The sequence below is a fragment of the Cicer arietinum genome, chromosome 5 (genome assembly GCF_000331145.2).
Source record: "Cicer arietinum cultivar CDC Frontier isolate Library 1 chromosome 5, Cicar.CDCFrontier_v2.0, whole genome shotgun sequence".
NCBI lineage: Eukaryota > Viridiplantae > Streptophyta > Magnoliopsida > Fabales > Fabaceae > Cicer > Cicer arietinum.
Genome location: NC_021164.2, coordinates 24,536,360 through 24,560,199, shown reverse-complemented (window position 1 = coordinate 24,560,199; position 23,840 = coordinate 24,536,360). Strand labels below are relative to the sequence as shown.

At 30.9% G+C, this 23,840-nt stretch overlaps 1 protein-coding gene across 1 annotated transcript; it reads right to left on the bottom strand.

Moving 5' to 3' along the window:
- Nucleotides 1-5,211: 5,211 nt before the first annotated feature.
- On the bottom strand, nt 5,212-9,471 carry LOC101513387 (F-box protein SKIP23-like). The gene is made up of 2 exons (XM_004499838.4): nt 8,157-9,471; nt 5,212-5,534 (listed from the first exon to the last, which is right to left on the bottom strand). The coding sequence occupies exon 1, from the start codon at nt 9,353-9,355 to the stop codon at nt 8,177-8,179; it is 1,179 nt and encodes a 392-aa protein (XP_004499895.1). The 5' UTR covers nt 9,356-9,471; the 3' UTR covers nt 5,212-5,534; nt 8,157-8,176.
- Nucleotides 9,472-23,840: the final 14,369 nt, after the last annotated feature.

The window sequence follows — 23,840 nt, the reverse complement described above, 5'->3', positions numbered from 1 at the left end:
CGTCCGTTAAAACAATTATCCTATAATTAATTATATGCAGACTATTTATTTATTTATTTTTACCCCAAAAAGAATAATAAAAAAAAAAAAGAAATTATTTACATTAATAAAAGAAGGAAAAATGTTTTTATTAATTTGGTTTGACAAGGGAAAGACCTTGCTCCTACGTATCCCCAGGTGCAATTGGAAAATTAAAACTCACGCAGTTCTTGTGTAGAAAATATTTATGTGTTGATCGATTTTATCATTAATTTACTTTATATAAATATATATCAAAATAAATTAACAACATAATGGTAATAATAATAGTAATAATGATGATAATAATAATAATAATAATAATAATAATAATAATAATAATAATAATAATAATAATAGTAGGAGCGATGTATTGTATATTGATTTGTGTATCGTTTTATTTTAAGAAAATACTTTTATTACTTTTTGACTTTTACAAACTGTAAAGGATAAAAATTCAAGAGCAAATTCGCGAGTCTGCGGCGCATATGTGGCGCGGACCGACGGCTGTAATAACAAAAAGAATTTAAAATCTAACACGCAAGAAAGAAAACAAAATAAAGAGGAGAGATTCCAATCGTATGAAAATAAAAACGATCGTATTACAATCGACTTGATATTTATTAGTTCATTCCAAAATTTAATCGTCAAAAAAAAAAAAATTTAATGTCATATATCCATCATACAAAAACCTCTACAACAACAATAATGTTAATAAAAATGGACGGGGAGGAAATATTTACCACACTAGTTTCTTATGAGCTCGTATTTCCAATCATCTCCTCCACTTTTCTCCTCTTTTGCCTATTATACTTTCTTCTCTTTTATTTTTTGTGCTCTCCAATTGTGCTCCGAATTTCCTCTCAAATTGTGCTCCCCCTTTTCTACTCTTGATGTCGACTATTTATAGACGTTTCGGGTGTAGGTTACAAAACACAAAAGAATAATTACCAATTAATCATCATTTTTATTACTATTAATCTGTTTCTTTTCATTCAAATGATACTCATTATACCAACTTTTATGACCATCAATCCATTTCTTTTCGATTTCTTTGCATTTAATTTGATCATCATTATATCAATTTTTATGACCATCAATTCATTTATTTTTTGTTTCTTTTCATTAAATTTGATCATCATTATACCGATTTTTATGACCATTAATTCGTTTCTTTTCAGTTTCTTTTCATTCAATTTGATCATCATTATACCAATTTTTATGACCATCAATCCATTTCTTTTCAGTTTCTTTTCATTCAATTTGATCATCATTATACCAATTTTTATGACCATCAATCCATTTCTTTTCGGTTTCTTTTCATTTAATTTGATCATCATTATACCGATTTTTATGACCATCAATTCATTTCTTTTCGATTTCCTTTATTATTTTTTTCTATATTTTAGAAAATAGTTTGAACAGTAATTACAGGCAAACAAGAGCTGGAAACACCCGTGATTGTCTAAAGTTTATAGCCCTAATTATTTATTTTTCTTCACATATATTTATATATATTTATTTTTATTATTATTATTATTATTATTATTATTATTATTATTATTATTATTATTATCGCCTTTTTTAATAAAAAGTAAAAAATAAATAAAAATTGGACAAAATTAGGTGTCAACAACTATTACTCAATTTGTCTCATTCTTGAATGGGTTACCGAACATTTGGTTCCTACTGTTGCTTTTGGAGATCATCCTTTTGAGCTACCAGCCCAACCTTCCTCTGCTCTTCCTGTTCCTTCTCCATCATCCTCATCTGACGAGACGTCCTCCTCTGAGTAACGTTGTGGTTCATACTTTTTGTTGCTGACCAATTCAGGGGGAGATAGATGATGATATTTTTATGATGTTTATGCTTGTTAATGTTTATGTTGTTTTGAACCATCTTTTGTAATATGTATCTCATTAATGTGAAGTCTCTTTATGGTTCAAATTCATGTTTCAAAACTTTGGCATATGTTTAGGGAGAGTAACCATTTAAAAAAAATTACTCTTATGATTCAGGTGGAGCATAAACATTTTATCTCTAAATTTTTCATATTTAAAATCATAATCTAAAGAATTTTGTCATCATCAAAAGGGGGGAGATTGTTGAGACAAAATCTCTCTCAAATGATTTTAATGATAACAAAATTACTTAAGAGATTAAGATTGAAGTTAATGACTAATATGTGCTTTTGAGTGAATTCTTATAAGAAAACAGGTTAATCATCAATAAGATCAAAAGGAGAAAAATCTGACTCAATACATCAAGTTTTCAAAACTGGAGGATAGGATGAACCCTTGAGAGGATGACCTTCAAAGATGCATAATACTCATCCTCACAGTAACCATGATTTTTAGTCATGATGAGAAGTTAAAACAGTATCCAAGAATGAACAAATAAAACATTTTAATCAAAGAGGTCAGAGGCCAGATTTAACTGGTACGAGGATGGGCTGTACGAGGTACGAGGATGGCCAGTACGATGTAAGAGGATGGATCTATAGTCAACATCATTCTCAAAAGCTGAAAACGGCGTAGCACTTCAACTTACAGAAAAGTTGTAGCCCACAAAGTCAAAGATATAACACTACATGTCTTGAAGAATGAAAAGAGAAAAGGACAGCTCATGACCAAGTACCTAGGAGGTTTCAACCTCCTGCACGAGGATGGACTGTATCTGTCCAAGGAAAACTGGATGGCAATTTCATAATTATGAGAAAAGACCTTAAACTATTTGATTGAAGTCCCCAACGGTCATAAAGCATTTGTCACTTGGAAATGTCATCTCAAAGTCTCTATAAAAGGCTTTTCATTATCAAATAGACAACAATACTGAGAAAAAGATCAAGAATCTTAAAGCTATCAAGAGCAATTTTCATCCTCTCTTTATACTTTCTATAATCCTACACTAGATTTTTGAAATATCTTTTTAGAAAGTGTTTAAATAAAGAGAAACAATCTTACTCATATCACTTTGTAATTTTCACGTGAGTTTCACTTGGAAATGGTTGGAGCTAGTTAGAAACTAGATTGTAAGCTTGGTGAGGCTATATAATACACAAAGTGTAATCAACCTCTGTGAGATGTTAATTAGTTGATCATTAGTAAAATCTCACAAGTGTGTGAGGACTGGACGTAACCTTCATTGGGTGAACTAGTATAAAAGTTGTGTGTGTCATTCTCTATATTTTCTATCTCTTTTAATCAGATCAAATTCAAAGGTTAAATTACCATCCTCGGGTTCATATCCTCTCAGAGATGATAGCTTTTCAAAATACGTAAAATACCTTTTTAAACAGCAAAATCTCTATTCAACCCCCCTTCTAATGATATTTTAGCTACAACAGATGTATGTGATGGGCGTTTTGGCCACTACAAAGCAACATGCCCAATCTTATAGTCCCAATCCTTTTGAGATCCAAAGTATAAATAATAACTAATAATCAAACCCTAGATTTTTTTATTTTGCCTCGACACAAAACACAATTCACACTTGTTCTCTCTCTTCATCGTTTCCACTTTCAAAGAAAGAACTTTAAACCCTAGCTCTTTCATCTTGTTCAATTCTCTCTTTAACTCTAATTCCAATCTTTGTTCGTCGTGGTTCCATTGTAAGCTAACTCATCCTACATTCTTTTAGTTATTTTTCAGCGTTTTTTTGTCCTTACAAATTTAGTGTTTACATTTTCGTTCAACATATTTGACTAACATGTATTTCTTTCTTCATTGTTTAGGTTAATAACTAAACAAACTTGATGTATTGAAGGGTTAAAGTATCATCAGATCGTTATTATTAAAGGTTGTAGCTTTTAATGTTTTTATTTTTTTGTTTAGGATGTCTTTTGACATGGTATTTTTAGGTTTTGATTTTAGAGTTGAGACTTAGGGTTTCTGTCATTTTGATATTTTGTTTAAGACTTAGGGTTTATGGGTTTTGTTATTATGTATTTTGTTCAAAGAGCACTTATAGGTTTTATCTGTATATCTAGTTTAAGGTTTGGTTAGTGACTATGGTTTGTTTAAGGTGTTCTAGTTTTTCCAATCAGTCATTTTTTTTATTCTTATTAATATGTCTATGTAGAAACAATCATTTTTTGAATGGAAAATAAATGTATAATGATGACAATATTATGTTGATGAAGTTTTAAATCTTTGATCCATGTAGTTTGGTATTTGCATAGATTTCTTTTATTCCTAAAAAAAAATGTATAATGTTCCTCACAATTTTTTTTCAAGTGTGGTTAAAATTTGATTTTAATTACATTGCATCTAATCTTAATTTAGACATGGCCCAAGAAATGTCTAACCCGATTCTATCTACCTATAAGACCTGTGACCCGACACTGCCCAAATCCTAAATTTATATGGTCAAAATTGGGTCTCTTTCCACCACCCGCAGATTGGACCAGATTTAGAATTTGAGCATAAACCCGCTCGTTTGTCCACCCTTACTTGTGTGTGATAATATTTAGCTTAATTGCAGTTTTGGTCTATCTATTATTACCAATTCACGAAATTAGTCTCCCTATTTTAAAAGTCAATAGTTTTAGTTCCTCCCTCAGATTTTTGAACTAAAAACTGACAATTTGACATATTTTTAATATCATTCTATGATATAAAATCATCTAAATGCATTAATTTTTTATATATCATTAATTAAATTAAAAATATGAAAAATATCTGAAATTGAAATCTAAGTTTTTACACGTTTTATTCTAATTTCATATGTATTAATCTTTTTAAATCATTGTAGCATATGTCACGTTATTTAAAGCATCTCATATCATCATTTTTTTAGTTAAAAAGTCAAAGGGAGAAACCAAAATTGTAGACCAATTTCGTAAATCAATAAAAATAGAAAGACTAAAATTGCAATTAAGCCGAATATTTTTTTAATAAAACCTAATCATATTGGTAAACAAAACCAATTTCAAACAGTAAATTTTGAACCATATCTAATATCTAAATTACTCTAAACAAAACCAGGTTGGCTTGTGACTAACCAAATATGAAAACTTCCAAAAACTGGTATTTTCCAAAACAGTTAAAAAAAAAAGGTGATCCAAACTACAAAGTCCAGTTTCAAGCTTCAAAAAATCAATTTATAAAGATTCACTTTGTTACGGATTATAAAAAAATGATTTTGACATTTAATAATTTTAATGGAAAAAGAAAAGCCCAACATCACCTAATCTATAGCTCAACAAATTATAAAATAAAAAGTCTGTTATGTTGTACTACAGCTGCTTCAAGTAGAATTGCAAGATAACTTCCCTTGTAGGAATTAGGTTACAGTGATGAGACCACCAGATACACTAACAAGAATGATGGAGACAGTACATATGGTTTAATTGACTGAGTCTGAGCCATATTGTTCCAATTTAAGTTCCTTATATCTATATATATATATAATAAAATAAAAAATAAAAACAGAAACATTCCCCAAAGTTTATTATGGGCACAATCATCTGCAGTATTGCCGAAAGCTGGATCAAAGGACTCCTTCACAATCACAACCTACGATTAAAATAAATTCAAATGCAATATTAAGAAATAATCAAGAAAGAATATTTCTTCTTCATACAATATTGTGATAAGCATAAAAGTTAAACCCCAATGCCCCATCAGCAGAACTTTTATTAAGTATAGGAAACTATCATTGTTATTGTAGTATATTGAAAGGAAGAAACATGGACTTCCCCTTCTCCCAGTCAAACAATTCAGGTTTAACTGGTATCTACTGTTTAAGCCAAGCAAATTATGTCACCAACAACCAAAGTTCGGCATATTCAACTGTCAATTTGTCCAGTCGGCTTAGCTAGCTTACTCTTGTGAGCAGAAGCAGTGGGCTTATGAACATTAGAGCAAAAGATACATATATATTATTATAAGAGTATCCTTAATGGAGGAAGCTTAATAACCCATTAAGAAATTGTACCAAACAAGTAATCCACTATGACCTAATTCCCAATGGTACCTAACCCACACAAGTACTCTTTCTTTTGTTTATTGGAGGGATCAATGTGTTGGGTTTAACATCAAAGAGCCCAGGGTTGGGGTCCTAACATAATTTAATAAATTAGTGAATTATTGATGAAATATAATAATGCAGAATTATTGGTCCGGTCCATTTAATAAATTTATTGGACGTGTTGGGTAGAAAGGATGAGATACTTATTAGGCCCCTAAGTTGAAAAAGTAAAATAAGTAATGTGTACAGGTAGTTAATCCCAGCGTTTCCCGGTGAGATCCCGCTGTTCCGGTGCAGCTCAGTGCCTCACCGCGACAGCATGAAACAAGATCCCGCTATCCCATCGTAGTTAATCCCAACGTTTTCCAACGGGATCACGCTGTTATTTCTTCCTTCTCTTTTTTGTTGTTTCTACTTTCACCTAAGAAGAAGAGCAAAGCTTCAATATGCATCATCTTTATTTCCCTCACTCCCCTTGGGCCTAAGTCTAATAACAAAGCTGAATAAGGAAGTTAGTAATTGACATGACATTAGAGCCGACTCAATTTTGTTAGTGAGTGGGGGGATATGAGGGCAGCAAGGGGAGTGAGGGAATCATTGAGGATTATTGTTGATTGTTAGTTAGGAGCCTTTGAGAGCCTTTGAGCTCCATTTTCAGTAAATAATGCACATCTAATCTGTTGCCCACTCCATATTATTGGTTTCCCATTTAAGAGACTGATCCATTAACAGAAGCATTAAAAAAAGTGGAAAAAGTATTTTTGGGCTTACCTGGAAAATCGATAAGTAGCAGAAACCATATGTTAGACCTTACATAACCTTAATCCCTCATAACCATGTTCAAACATTAACTGAACTAAATTTCTTAGTATGAACCCACCCAATGCAAGCAAAATAATGATAAAATGAGCAATTAAAAGAAAGAAAAGCTCTGGTTCTGTCAAAAGTAAAAAGGATCCAACACAGATGCACTATGACTTACACAAAATTGTACAAAACAAGGGAAATATCATACTTGCAACATATAAGGATACCACAAATATTAGAACAGCCACATAACTTGAATAGGTAGGCACAAAAAGTTGCTTGTGTAAAGCCACATAACTTGAATAAGATTTACACTCCTCTGGTTCCCTAACAATCCAAGAACCTGATATATTATCATAAAATTTCTTTTTTTTTTTCTCTCTTATTCTGTCTGTTCCTCCTTGATATATTTATCATATACTGCCCAGTTATCAGTCATCAGCAGTTAAAAATGCAGTGTTATCAGTTTCAGTTGATACCTAAATCAGGTTGACAGCATAACATTTTTCAGCTCTATTTTATCAATGGATAATGCGTGAATAAATCTCCAATTTACAAGTTTCTTCTACTTGAAATGTCTGAATAATCTGAATAGAATGTTATTAAAAGATACAAATGCTTTTATCCCCAGCTAAATTTACTTTAAAATTTACTGGTATTGACTGAAATTATATTACCACAAAGCATAATATTTAGTTATAAGCAGTATGCCCTAGTTTGAGTTTTACTTTTAAAGAGAATTAAGTATTTAAGTATGCCCTAGCATAGATAAAAGCTAGCTATATATGAAAAATTAAAACGAAGAAGCTTATGAAAAAATTGAAGTCCAACTACCGATTTTAACTTATGCAAGAAGGTATTAGTTAGAAAAATGCATAGTCAAATGTAAGATCATGTCAACATTTCTATTTCTATGCAAAGTTTATCCAATCCAACAGAGGAAATTAAGCACAATAATGTACTATACCTATCACATTAGAAACATTTCAATGCAAGATAACATACTCTTTGAGTTAGTTTCTTCTATCTTAAGGGAACTTCTCAAGCGAGTTAAGCATTTAGCTCCTAATGAGAAAGCTCTTCATAAGTTTAAAGCTGCTTATGAGTTATGAACAAGTTAGATAAGACTCTAAGAGATCTTTTGATAAAGTTGAAGTGCAAAAGACAATTTCATTTTATACAAAAAGTAATCAGCTTCAGTTCAAAAAACCTAAAGACATTATTATAAGAACATTTCAGCATTTCTTTTCTACAAGTAACTTGTTTAAAAGTTCATTCAATCTAACAAAAACAAAGCAAATGTGTACATTAACATAAAAATAGTAATATCATATGGTGTTGTCTAGAATTACATCACAAACCTTTCAATGTCAGACACATTCTAGTTGTGAACCATCCTGACCCATTCCGGAGGTGGCCAGAACAACTTGGAATAACTCGGAAAATCAGACAAAGGTGAGATCTGACGTTTATCCAAGTGAAAAATACTCATCTCAATCTCCGTGGAAGAATGCTCTAGATGAATATCATCCCAATATACAACACAATTCCCATTAACACCCAAATCCGAAGCAGAAGCAGAAAAAGAACAACCATCCCCCAAAAACAAAACCCTATCCCCCAAATCAGTGACCTCCACCCACTTTTTGTCCTTCTCATGAAGCCTAAACACATCAAATCTGACAGCTTTCTCCATTTCAACCTTAAAAGAAAAATGATTTCTACCATCAAATACAAAATTATCAATATACTCCGAATACCTATCCTCCCAATCGAAAGACAAATACTTATCAATTAGCAACAATTCACCATCACTCTCCACGAAGTATTTAAAGTCACTACCAAACACAGCCTCCGCCACCAAATCCAAACTGAAATCCGGTCCGACCGCGACAGTCCGGCCGGTAGTATCAACGGCAATAGTCCGGCCTTTGAAAATACAGACATCGGTGAAAGCCACCCCCGTTTCAGTAATAATCTTCCAGCGCTCCTCTCCACATCGGAAAACAGCGAGTTTACCGCAATAATTAATAGCGAGGACAACATTGCCGTTGTGACACGTGTCATGATAGAGAACGAGATTGTCCCTGTTGACATAGTTTTGATTGGGAGAACGGGAAATGATTTTACCGATGACGAATTCGTGTCCAAGATGGGTGACGTTGAGTTGGTTGAAGTCGATGACGTTAGGGGCATGAAGAGGGAAATATGCTTCACGTGAGAAAGGGTGCCAGAGGTGAGTTTGGTCACGTGAGTTAGGACCGATTTTGATTAACCAAGGGTGTTGTAGGGTTTGAGGATGATTTGGAATTGGGGGTGGTTTGGAGAGAGGATAAGAAAGGTCATAGTTGGTTTTGAATTTGGTGTTGGCGTAGGAATAGACCTTCATGGAGTCTCCTGGGAATGGTAATTGTAAAGGACGATAGAGATGAAGGTTGCTTGAGATGGAAGAGCGCCACGTGGAACATACGGATCGGAAACGAATGATATATAATTCGCTTTGGAGGAATTCGGAGATAAGTTGGAGGATTTCTCTTGGGAGTTCAGCCCAATCTGCCATTAATGGATGGATGGAGGAGATGGAGTGATGCTGATTCTTTTTCTCTGGTAACAAGGAAATGAACACTAAGCACTAAGCATAAGGAAATGTTTGGTTCGATGGATTTGGATTTGGATATGGATTCAGACATTATTATTATCCATAGGATATTTTACATATTGTTATTATTATTATTACAATAATGCTATTCACACCCTCCAAATTGTTATTCACACCCCTCAAACTTAAAAAAAATCAAAATCCCCAAAATGCCTTTCCCTTCATCTTCTTCATAACATTACTTATTCATATCATCTTCTTCCTCTTCATTCTATATTCCATATTTTCATTGTTGTTCATCTTCTTCATATTCATCATCAATCATTAATCATCAATCATCATCAACCAAGTTCATCAAGTTATTATCATTGTTGTGAATCAAGTAAGTAATAATCATTCTTTGTTTTTATTGTGTTATGTTGTTTTGTTTTATGTATTTAAGAATACAATGCCTGAAAATTGAAGGAAAGTAGTTTCCATTTTTGATGAAGAAGACAATCATCGTTGCCCTAAACCCAGAAACATACGTTCAGTTCACGTACGCAAAAAAGTTTTCAAAAACCCAGAAACGTACGTGAACTCAGTTCACGTACGTGGACAAAATTTCAAAATTCAAACCTTACGTGAATTGAAATAACGTATGTATACGTGAACTGAGTTCGCGTAAACTTACGTGAATTGCAGTTTACGTACATAACAATTTTTCAAATTTTCTTTACGTATGCAATTTCAGCACACGTACATGGTTTATTATTCATCCTTCAATGATTACGCAATCTAAGTTTACGTAGGGGTACGTGAATTTAAATTGCGTACAATATGAGGATTCATGTTTCAAACTCCATTTAATACGCAATCTGAGTTCACGTAGGTGTACGTGAATTCAGATTGCGTAGAGTTTCAGAATTTCAGTTTTTTAAAACATACATGAACTCAATTCACGTAACTCCAGAACGTACGTAAACTGAGTTTACGTAAAATCTCCAGATTTACAAAAACAAAAAATTGGAGTTATTGGATATTAAATGATTTTGAGTATTGGTATGTGAGTTGAGCGTGATGAATGGGAGTTATGGGATATTAAATGTGTAATATTGATGACAGGGGCATTTTGGGCACTTTAATTTTTTTTTAAGTTTGAGGGGTGTGAATAGCAATTTGGGGTGTGTGAATAGCATTATTGTTATTATTATTATTATTAGAGAAATGTACTATGTACCTCTCACTTTAACTTCCTACCCCTTCATTTTTATAAAAATACAATTTTATTCTTTTAATTAAACAAAATTTTAAAATATTCAAAAGTTTTGAAACATTCGAAATGACAAATTTCAGAATTTTTGAAACTTTTAAAATATTTAAAACTTCCGAAATAGAAAACTCAAGTTTTTTTTTTATCTTTTTCAGAAGTTTTAAATTTTCGAAATAATGATTCCACTTCGAAAATTTAGAAAGTTTCGAATATTTTCAAATCTGGAAAATTTCGAAAGTTTCCAAATCTGAAAATTTTTGAAATTTTCCTATTTCGAAAGTTTCCAAATCTTGAAATTTTTGAAATTTTCCTATTTTGAAAGTTTCGAAAATTCTAAAATTTTCTCTATTTCAGAAGTTTCGAAACTTTCAAATTAATCAAAAGTTTCAAAATTTTTGATCAATTCTGGAAAAATACATTTCAAAAGTTTTAGATTTATCAAAAGTTTCGAAAATATCAAAATATTCTGAAAAATTATGTTTCAAAATATTTCTGTTTATCAAAAGTTTCGAAAATGTCAAAAAAATTTACTTTTTTATATTACGAAAGTTTGAAAATTTTGGAAGTTTCGAAAAATGGAGTGAATATTGGAATGGTTAATTTTTTTAATGGACAAAATGATATTTTCATTTAAAATGGGGGTGGGAAGTTAAAGTGAGAGGGTGCAAGGTACATTTCTATTACTATTATTCATAGGATTTTGAACATAATTTTCATATGTGCACATGGACTCAAGGTCTGAATTTATGTATGTATTTCCTTATTAATATAAAATTTTACATGTACTTTAATTCAAATTAAATACATTTATATAAACTCGGATTACATGTATTTATGTAAAATGAGTTTAAGTACGCATTTTTCCTACTCATTACAAAAAATTTACATATATTTGAACTCAATTTATGGACATGTACATGACCTAAATTTACATACATTGACATAAATACAAAATATGTAAAGATACATTATTTAAGTTTGTGTATAATATATAATTTACCACATGAACTCATATTACATAAAATTATCATATTTAAAAAAAATGAATTCAATAGATTAGTAAGCATATCTTCTTGGTGGATTCAAATATAATAAGAAGATGATAGTTATGAGGTGTAAGTTATGAGTAAGGGGTGTGATGTAAAGTTATGAGATTGTCATCTTCTCAAGGACAATGTTTGGATGAAATTTTTACATCTCATAAACAATTTGTGAGTTATTGTAATTATGCATAGACTAGTCCACAAATTATTTCTTCAGATGGCACGAGCAGTTTGTCAATAATAACAACAATTTGAAATTGTTTATTTAGGAACATACCTTCAGAAATGATCTGAGCTATTTTCTTAATTTCATTGCAGTGGACGTCCATTGATCTATCATTTGAGGTAGCAGCTAACAACATACTTTTTGGCTCCAACCTTCTCAGTATCATATTTCTTCTTTAGAGCATTACAAACTTGTTTAGCAATATTTCTAGAATTGTAGTAATCACACATATCATCAATAAATCCATTCATAATATAATTCTTACATAAGTAATCATTAGATTTCCATTGGATTAATTTAGCAGCCTTCTTATCCTTTTATGTTTGTTCACATGTTTCTGGAACAACAGGAATGTAGTCATTTAGAATGTTGTCAACCTTTATCATAGTTAAGAAAAATAACATCTTTTGTTGCCATCGTTTGAAGTGATATACTTCAAACTGAAAGGTTTGTTGAAATCAGAAGCAGAAGAACCTGTCCTTGTAATTTCGCCGGTAGACATGGTAGAAAGAACATCTTAAAATTATTTCAAAAATTGTTTGAAAATCAACTTATGCCACCGAAGATATTACTAGGTTAAGTCGCAGACTAGGTCGCTATCTTAAAGACGCTTTGCGGCACTGCCCAAATTGTGCAAGGTAGACTATCAACCACGAAGTCCCCAGGATTAAATAACTCAAATATACTGTATCGGAGATCCACTGCACCGTAGAATACCATTCTAGAATTACACCATCAATATGGCAATAGAAATACAACCACTCGTAATATGGTACTATGACCACTCGAAAGAAAGTGAAGAAGAAATAAAGAAAGGGAAAAGCAAATAAAAGTCTCCAATTTCAAAGAACTTTTGGTGTGCTTTTCCAAATGCGGAGAGTCCTCTATTTATAAAGGAACTCGACAACTGAAAAAGAGAAAATTTTGCGATCCATCAAACCAGATCCACATAAATTTGCATTCATAATTTCTCTAGGTTTTGACTGGTTAAAAAAAAGATGCGTGAATCCACAGAAGACTGGAACGCCAAAATTTATAGGTTTTGACCAGGGCAAACTGATGCACGAATTTAGGAAGGGATTGACGAGATCAGATGTTGAATATTGACTCAGTGGAGGGTAGATACATGTTCAACGTATCAACGAGATAACATCGCAAGCATTTATTAAAAAATAAATAAATAATTTTTATTTTTTTATTTTCTAGATTCTAAAAAATAATACACCACTTAGCTCAGGCTTGGTCTAGCCAGACGGCGGCGCACGTGGTGGTCAATTTACATGCGTTCTCATCCCTTCATAAAATTGAGTACCCCTTGGGAAACACCCCAATTGTCATACCTCCACCTTATAAATATTACTAGTGTGTGTTGTAACACCCCAATTTTTAACAACGCGATTGTATTTTTTTTCTTTAACCAATTAATAAAATATCAAAGGATAGCACAAACGAAAAATGTCATAATTAATTACATCCTAATTATAACAAATTGAAATAGTCTTGAGGTGATAAACCAAAATATTCAAATATAAAATACACTGGGACTATGAGACCTATTAGGCATCGCTCATACCATTGGGGTATTCTCGGCAGACACGTGTACAAGTACTGCTCCAAGAAATACTACTCCCACCATGGTCACGTCAAAAAAAATGAAACATGGACCCACCAAAACAGAAGTCATCTGACCGTATAAGTATAGTTACAGTCATCCTAAAATGAAATAAGTACATCCATCAAAAGAAGACATCAAGTCCATATACAATAAAACTAATCTGATCATACTCTAGTAACTACAATAACATGGGTGGCCTCCACACACTCCACAAGTCATGTTTGACGCAGTATCCATCTTCGAGGTAGCCTCCTCCTCATCAACATCCATAGACGAATCGGTCTCTTCAAAAGTCAGATCCATCAACGAAGTAGGTGGCTTCGGCGACACTGGAATCTCAAAACAATTCAATAACTCGGTGATGTTTGGTAAGCAATCATTCCTCGAAGAAGGAAGCTCTAACTCGGCCCACCTATATGGTCCTGTAATCTCTCGCTCCATTGGCCTCGACCCCTTATCCTTTCCGCCAGTCCCTGGTCCAACCACTGTATCCTCAGCTCCTATGGTGGCCTCTGCCACAATCCTAACTGAGGAATCCTCTGTGTCTTCCCATGCTCCACTCATTCTGAGCACCAATCCTGCTGGTATCGGATAGTTGATCTTCTCGCGAGTGAGCTCCACGAGATTTACTGCTCCAGCTCGTCCTCGCTACCCTCCCCATATAAGTAGCCCTGCTTGAGATGAGGTCATATGCCCAAGCAGTCGGCGAATCTCGGTCAGGGAAGTCTAACGATGTTTCCGTCGTCAGGGTAACAATCGGTGAAATGGACTCGGGTATCATTTGAGGGCAAAGCCCAAATTTCCATAATAATTGTAAAGGGTCACCAACCGAAATTAACAAATAACACTTAGCATTTAATTTTCAAATGCACAAAATAACCTTTCAACTTAGTATACTCCTGGAGAGGGATTTCATATGTCCAAAAATGCATAACAATGTTAAAAAATGAAATTTTGACAAACTGCACTGTTGTAACCAAATACAGCTGAGAAAATACAGATTTTCAGTTCTAAAATGACTCTGAATCAATCAACACTTCAAACATTAATATTATCAATTATGAACACATAATTACATCGAAACTTAACCAACCCAACTTCACACCTCAAAGCAATTAAGGCAAATCACAACAACAACCGAATATGTATATACAATTTTCATAGTATAACAAACACAACTCGCATGCCGAGCACTATAATGCAATGTGTATATGCCAGAATGCATGATTCTGGAATTCAAAGCCAAAACCCTCCTCGAAGGGCGTAAATCATAATTGTACAGCCTCTCACAGACCAGTACTAATTACCAATGTGCAATCTCTCACAGATCAACACGATTTACTAGTGTGCATTCTCTCACAGACCAGCACGACATACAAGAGTGCAGTCGCTCACAGACCAACACGATTTACTAGCGTGCAGTCGCTCACAGACCAACACGACATACAAGAGTGTAGTTGCTCACAAACCAACACGATTTACTAGAGTACAATCGCTCACAGATCATCACCTTCTAGAGTGCAATCTCTCACAGATCAGCACGACGCGACAATCCCTGCAAGGATAAGATGAACCAACAATTCACATGGCATCATCTCGTGGCCCATCACAGTCACCACTATCACCATGGCCCCATCGCGGTCACCATGTACTATAAAATGCATGAGCATACTCTGACTCTTTTCACCACAATCATTCAGTAAATGCAGCTATTAAAAGATTCCTCATTTTTAATACTCATTTAACACTAATGATTTTTCAAATACAACACAGAGCATACTCAAACATATTTATTCACACCAATTTAAATTTCCACAACCACACATAAATCACATCTCCAAATTCCATCCACACCTAAATTGAATTAAATTCATTTACCACCAAGTCACACATAAATTTCTTCTAAAAAATTCATAATATTAATTATGAACACATCAATTTCACCAAACATGAATCACCAAAATTTCCAAACATTAATCACCCATATTCAATCTCCAAAACTTTCAACCATAAATCACCACAACAACATTAATATATCAGAGTTCTCCCCACCGTTAACTCGGTGCCAACGGTCTCGCTTCCTTTTCGAGACTCAAAAAGCTAACTACATAAACATAAATATTTATAACAATTTATTCACAATAAAATTAATCCACACACAACAAAATTCCCAAAATTAAATCTTTTTCACACACCAAACTTTTAAAACCAAATAATCTATATATTATTTAGTTAAAACTAAAAAAATAAATATTGTCCAAATTTCACATACACACACTCAACTATTAAAGCACCGAAATTTTTTAGTTAATAAAATACTTTAAACTTTTTTTTCCTTTTTAAACTTGGTCCAAGAGTAATTAAAAGAGTAACATTTTAAACTCTAACAATTTTTAATTTCAATCTATATTTTTGCTCAAACTCTGTAACTTAGTTAAAATTTTAATTTTTTCACAACTTTAAAAACTCTAATTTTTTTGTAAAATTTCAATTTCAGTTCAAACTCATTTATTTGAAAATAACTCATTACATAACTCAAACACATCAAATTTAATTACCGCCAATTCACACCAACAACAATCAATTCAATTCCACAACAAAAATAACTCACCCAATTTCAAAACTCCACATTTTTACACATAACCCACCAAATTTCATTAATTCATTTTCCACAAAATCCACAAATAAATCACATCTCAAAAATTCATAATAATAATTATGAACATATAAATCACATCAAATATGGATCACCACAAACCATACCTCAAATTTAAATTCTACTAAATCACACATAATTGCATTAAATTCATTTTCTACAAATTCACACATCAAATTTCTTTTCCACAAAATCACAAATAATATCCTAAATGCAAACTAAAAGTTTGGAAGAAGCTTTTACCTTAACGGTAGCTTTAACAAGCGATTAAGGCACCACGATTAATTCTAGTAAAATTTAAGTTTGTGACACCGCTTCCAAAGTTGGCTCACTAGCACCGTAGCGGGGAGATAAGCAACTTTCTCTTCTATCACTTCTCGAAAGGGAGCTTAGACTAGAAGAAAAATGATGATTTGTGTTTTGTTTATTTCTTTAAAAACACCAACATACACTTCTTTTTGAAACATAAAGGAAACGAAGAAAGGAGAAGGCGACGAGCAGGAAACGCTTTCTGTTTCTCTTTCATATATATATATATATATAGAGATTCACATAGAGTATAGATCTCAATAAGAGTTTCTATTACCTCATCCTTTCAACGCTTCAAGAATCATGTTTCTTTGAGATATAATAGCATGTTCATCTCATATCACTATTACCCATTGAACCTAATTATTAGAATCTTCAGTCTTTTAGGTCGAGTTACCATCATAAGTGACTCATTGGTCTATAGGCAATAGTCTCATCCTTTTGGATGTATTTAGGACTTTCTCTCTAGTCAACCATTTCATCAAAGAATCTGTTAAATTTCCATCAATGAATATATTATCCACTATAACATCTCCTTTAAAAAGTAACTCTCTAAAGACTGAGCCTGTATCATCTGTTTCTTCGATTTCCAAGATACAACACCACCAACTATACTAAAAATATAGCCATTGGTTGCTTTGGAGTCATCTGATAAGGTGTTCCAACCAACTTTATTGTATCTTTCAAAGACGACATATTCTTTGATAATGTAATCTGAGACTTATGGTCCTTTTTAGGTATCTCTTGACTCTTTCGATAGCGTGTCAATGCTCTATACTAGGTTTACTGGTAAACTTGTACAACATTCCCATGACATAAGCAATGTCGGGTCTAGTACAATCTGTGGCATACATGAGGCTGCTAATGATGCTCACATATTCAGTTTGTCTAATATCTTCACCAGTGTTTTTGAAAAGTTTCACACTTGGATCATATGGTGTGCAAGCAGGTTTACAATCAAAGTATATGTATTTCTTTAAGATCTTTTCAACATAGTGAGACTGATCCAAAGAAATTTCCTTTTATGACCTAGTAATCTTGATTCCAACAATTACAATCGCTTATATGAGGTATTTCATATCAAAGTTGTTACACAACAATGTTTTAATATTATTTAAAACATGAATGTTTGAACCAAATATGAGTAAGTCGTCTGCATAGAGACATGTGATAATGCAAATTTCATCTTCATATTTGTAATAAATACAACAATGTTGTCAGTTTCATTCACTTTAAACTCATTTGATATAATCAAGTTATCAAGCTTTTCATGCCATTGCTTAGGACCTTATTTAAGACCATATAGAGATTTATCTAACTCACATACCTTGTCTTCTTGTCCATGAATTACAAAACCTACATGTTGTTCCATATTGATTTCTTCTTCCTGGTCACCATTTAAAAAAGTTGTTTGACATCCATTTGGTGTATCACCAAGTTATGAATAGTTGCTAGAGAAATGAGTACCTTAATGGATGTTATTCTAGTGACCGATGAAAAAGTGTTGAAGAAATCTACATTTTCTCTATCTAAAACTTTTGGCTACAAGGCGTGCCTCATATTTATCAACAGTTCCATCGGGTTTTAGTTTCTTTTTCAAAGTCCATTTACAACATATTAGTTTACAACCAAGATACAAGTCTACTAAATGTTAGGTCATGTTATACACTAAAGATTCCATCTCATCGTTTATAACTTTTTTTCATAAATTTGCATCCAAAGATAACAAAACTTCTTGAAGATTTGCAAGATCCTCTTTAAAGTATAGGTTGTATAATCGGGTCCATGATATTTAGCAACTCTAACTCTCATACTTCTTTGAGTTTCTGTTTCACCTTGTTTTATGCATTTAGGTGCTACTTGTCACAAGAACGTGACTTGGTTCCGCTGCCATCACTATTTCTCGATTTGAAAGGAAATTTATTTTCATAGAAGTCGACATCATTTGACTATATGATCACTTTCGCATTAAGATCATTAAACCTATACACTTTGTTGTTTACTGCATACCCAATGAATACACATTTATAGGCTCTACTAGCGAGTTTAATTCTCTTAGGATCGGGGATTCTGAAATAAGCCAGACATCCTAAGTTCAAAATTAAGACAAGTTTTGTTGTTTTTTCTTCACTGTCTCATAAGGAGATGTTTTGTTTTTAGATTTAGGAACTCTATTCAAAACATAGAAAATAGTCAAAATAATTTCTCACCACCAATGAGATGCTGACCCAAAGTTAAGCATAATAGCAATAACTAGTTTAGTAAGAGTTCTATCTTTTCTTTCAGTTTTTCCATTCATTTTAGGTGAATATGGTGCAGTAGCTTCATGTATATTCCTTGTGTTTTTATAAAACTCATTAAATAAACTAGAATCAGACTATGTTCCTCTATCACTATGAAACCTCTTAATCTTTTTACAAATTGATTTCCAATTTCAGTTACAAAGATTTTAAACATGTCAACGACTTCACTTTTATTTTTCATTAGATATACAAAAGTATAGTCATAGAAATCGTCAATAAAAGTAATAAAATAACGTTTTTCATTTCTTGTTAACGTCTCATCTAGTTCACATATATTGAAGTGTATTAAATCTAAAGGCTCAAATTATCTAACTACTTATTTATTTGAACTCTTTGTTATTTTAGCTTGACTACAAAAATCACATTTTTCAAAACCATTTAAAGCTAACTTTGGAATTAGGCATAAGTTACTTAAGTTTGAAATCACATGTTTAGTCACATGAGACGAATTTATGGGACAAATTTATTCAACATTTGGTAACTAAGGTTTTTGATATGTTTTCAGTAAAATAAAGTAAAGAGATGTTAATAATTTTTTTACATTTTGGTATCAGAATAGTGTTTCGCCTTTGCCTTATTGGTTCTTTGGTTTTTTCTTTTTCGACTACTTTATGATTTGATTGTAGAAAATCTTTAACTCATTAATTTTTATGTGTTTCTGGTGATTTAAAGTGCATGAATCAATTTAAGATAAAAAAAAATGCATGAAAGTAATTTGCTCTCTCAAAAAACATTAACCCTTTTATTTTAATAATTTCTCAGGGTTAATTGTTGATTTTTCAGGGTTAATTAGTAATTAACCAAATGCATTTAATGCAATGATATCAATTAACTACTAATTGTCTTTTAATTAATAATTAGTTTGGTTACAATAAATTGTGCAAGTCTTGCACATTCGATTGACATTGAATCAAAATATTAACTTTCTCATAATTCAATGCAGTGTCACTCAATTGGTTAAATCTTTGAAAACATAGTAGACTACGTTTTGGTTCTTAGCTAAGCAAAACATCCAAATTAGTACTCAAATCACTAAAATATAGTTCGATTTAGTCTTTGATGTTGCAACGGTTATGAATTATTGTTTGATAATAAATTGTGTCTTTTGGGGACTTGTACGATAATAAATTGTATTTTTTAAATATTATTTTGATTGTTTGATAACTAATTTAGATTTGTTGTTGAGTCAGGTACCACGATGACAATATGTTATACTAATTTCCCGATTAAGATGATAATTTATCTAATATTTTTTAAAGATTTTGTACAAAAGCATAAATAGTTTTATTATTGTCTATCGAAATAAAATTATTTTTGAGATTAACTTATAAGAGTAGTTGTGACAAAAATCAAATATTACTAACAATATAACATTGTAATTGCATGACCGTGTACAGTGTTTTTTCTTAACAATATATATAAATTTAATTTATTGGTTTTTTAAAGAAAATCTGTTATGAGAAATGTTTTTTTTTTCATAAAAAACTATTTTTATTTGAAGTTTTTTTTTGAAAGAATTTTTCTAAATTTTTTCATTAAAGTTCTAACAAAAATAGTTATAACAAAAGATATAAATTTTTAAAATTGACTATTGGATTCATTTGTTTAAGATTTTTAAGAAGTGATTTTGATTTTACATTTTTTAAAATGATTTTTATGAAAACTTAATTAAAAATAATAGAAGTTGTTTTAAATTTATTTGTTACCAGTTAAATAAATAAAAAAAGTGATTTAGACATTCATAAACTTAAATATTCAATTATTAAAGACTTTAACATGATAAAAATCACATTTTTTTTTTAAAATATAGCTTTCAAAAATAATTTCTATGAAAATTTTCTCAAAATAGCTTTTCATTTTAATCATTTTTTGAAATTTTATTATCCAAAAACATTTGTAGCAAATAGATGAAATATTTAAAATTATATTTTAAGATAAACTATCTAAACCAATTTTTAATTTAAAACTTTATTTTTAAAATTCTTTTTTAAAAATATAATAGCAAAAATACCATAAATGTCTTTTTTTAAATAAAAAAATCTTAAGCAAATGGATCTATTATTTAAAATAAAAAGATGTTTTTAACAAAATATACTATAACAAATAGCAATAATAATAATTATAATGATATTATTATTATTATTATTATTAATTTTTATTTGTTATTAGAGTCCAGACAGATTTTTTTTTTAATATGCTAATGCGGGTATGAACTTTATTATATTTTTATAATTTTGATTATAATGTGAATAAAAACTACTTTGTGGAGGCTATTAAAAGGATAAAAAAATATTACTTTTTGAATGCGAAGCAGTTTGAATGTGGAGGTTGCATTTGTTTTTTTTTAGAAAGTTAGAGGTTTCATTTTTTAATATTCTTATCTTGTTATTCAGTACGTTTAACTTCATTCTTTTTCTTTTCTTTTTGAATAAAAAACTTTAAATTAAAAAATTAAAAAGGGTGTTTCTTTTTTCACCTTTAATATTTGTAAATATACTTAAATATATGTTCGAGTTGGCTAAGTTGAACATATAAAATACACCTTTAAATTAATAAATCTAAACAAATTTTAGGATTTTTGAAAAGAATTGAGTGAAAAAATAAAGTTTCAACTAAAATACTTAAATGGACTAAATATTTTACCATAGAGTCCAAAAGAAAAAGAGGGTCTTCCTCTAACCACACCCCTTATCACTAACCACACCCCTTAGCTAAATAAAGGGCTGGACATTTAGTCGCACACACAAAAATGAATACTCATCGACTCTTTGATTTTGTTTCTCCACTTTTAAATACATTATCAAAAACTAAGATTAAGTAGTATATTTTACGTTACTAAAAATTAGAATCCGATAAAAACTGAAAAAAATTAAAGAATTGAACTAGCATTGAAAAAATAGAGCTAAACATTTTCTACCAATTTATTTAAGAATTTCTTTTTTTTCATTTTTTTTTTTTTGAGAAATTGGTCCATTTTTGTGAATTCGTGAAAACAATTTTTTCTTTTATTTTCTTATGGGTAATATCTTCTTGATTTTAGAGATTATATGTTGTTGTTCTGTTAACTCGAATCTAAACCAGGAATTGTTTGTTGTATCCTAGATAGATAATTGTCTAAGAGCACTTGAATCGACGCTTCGGGTTTTGTAGATTTCTATCAAGTTGTTGTTGAAGATGCTAATGGAGTTTCGTAGATCACCTTAAATTACAACATGAATAACACTTCCTTAATACCCATCTATTTATAATCTATTAAAATATTCCCACAAATCATTCAAATATCATCTCATTGTTAATTTTTTCAAATAATTCTATTTTTATGAAGTCAATTATATGCTCACGTGTCATTCTAATTTTACTTGTAAACAAGTTTTATTTATAGCTCTACTATATTTTTCTTTAATTTTTAACAGATTCATATTAATATCAATAATATCACATTTATTTAGCATACATTTTTCCTTTCTTCTGCACTATTTGCCATTTGTAAATATTTTTGTTCTAAAGGTTTCAATCAGTCTTTAGCATGTGGTAGTTTATAGTTGATTGTTATTCTTCAACATTTGCTCGAAGTTATGTCTTAAGGGTTGAAAAATAGTATTGTGTACATTCCTCTCTAGATGCCTTCATCATCTCTCCTTCCAGTGTGACCACTATGATCAGTGATTAAAACAAATAATTTTTCTTATTAAATATTTGGTTTCTTATTTGTTTATTTCATGTATTTTCTTTTCTCTTCAAATTTTCCTTTATCTAGATTTAAACATCGATTGTTACATGTAGTTCGGGAGGTTTGTGTTTTACCTTTTAAAATTTGATCTACAATATAATTTAAAATATGATCATTCAACTTTCAATGTCTGACTAAGAATTAAACTGAGATTAGAAGGAAATGTTGTCTGCATGCAATTAATTTATGCATTTTGCATACTTCATGCTTTGGTTATTAACCATTTTTCATTATCTATAGGTTTACTCTAATGACACATTTTGTGAATGATATTAATTGAGACAATTTTTTATTTGCTAAAGTGACACTCATTGTGAGACAAATGGGGTATCATTCTAACGTACCAGAATCCGCCTTAATAAGTATGATTAATGGCAATAAAGTCAATAAGCTAATAGATTCTTGTTATCATGCAATTAATGAATAAGTTTACCTTGAGAGAGAAAGAGAAAATCAAAGAAAAGAAAGAGGAAGAGAAAGAGGAAAAAAAACAAGTTTACCTTGAAAGAGAAAGTGAAAATTAAAGAAAATAAAGATGAACAAAATTTGAGAGACAAACACCAAGAAGTTGAGTTTAACTATTTGCCTAACTTTGTTGATTCATATGTTCAAAAGCTAGAAGATATGTCTCCAAAAGAGGAATGTCCACAGTCCATTGAAGTTAAAAGTGATTGACCAAAGATTTCTCAAAAGGATGTTTTCAAGGAAAACATTGGTTTGAATCCTAACAATTTTAATTCTTCTACTACTTTAATTCATGTTTCTCTTAAATTGTTTGATATGTTTCTTCCTCTAATGCTTCATAGGTTTGCAAGTATTCATGTTGAAATGTCTAACTTGTGTTATTCTCATAAGTCATTTGAAAGTTGAAACCATGATGCATCAATTGTTTAATTCATATTATTCTTCTAAACTTGATTTGAGAATTATGAACCAAGACTTGAATTGTAAAACATTGTGCTTTCTAAAGTAAATTTGGTTCATGACAAAAAAATTTGAATAATGTGTTGAGATTCTTAAAAAATATTTGTTTGCTAATTTGAACACTTACTCTTGTGTTAAAAATAAAGTTAGTATTTTGAGATTTTCTATGAAGTGTAAATGTTTGCATGTGGAATTAGTTGATAGTTGCACTACTACACCTCTCCTTACTATTTCATTTATTTGCAAATCTTTTAAACTTTCATATGATACTCCTAATTTGTTTGAGGAATTTGTCTTGTTTCAAAAAGAACCTTCATTGATTTATGACAAAAGAAATGTCCATGATGCTCAACTTTCTTTAAAACCTTTGGAAATACAAAGTAACTTC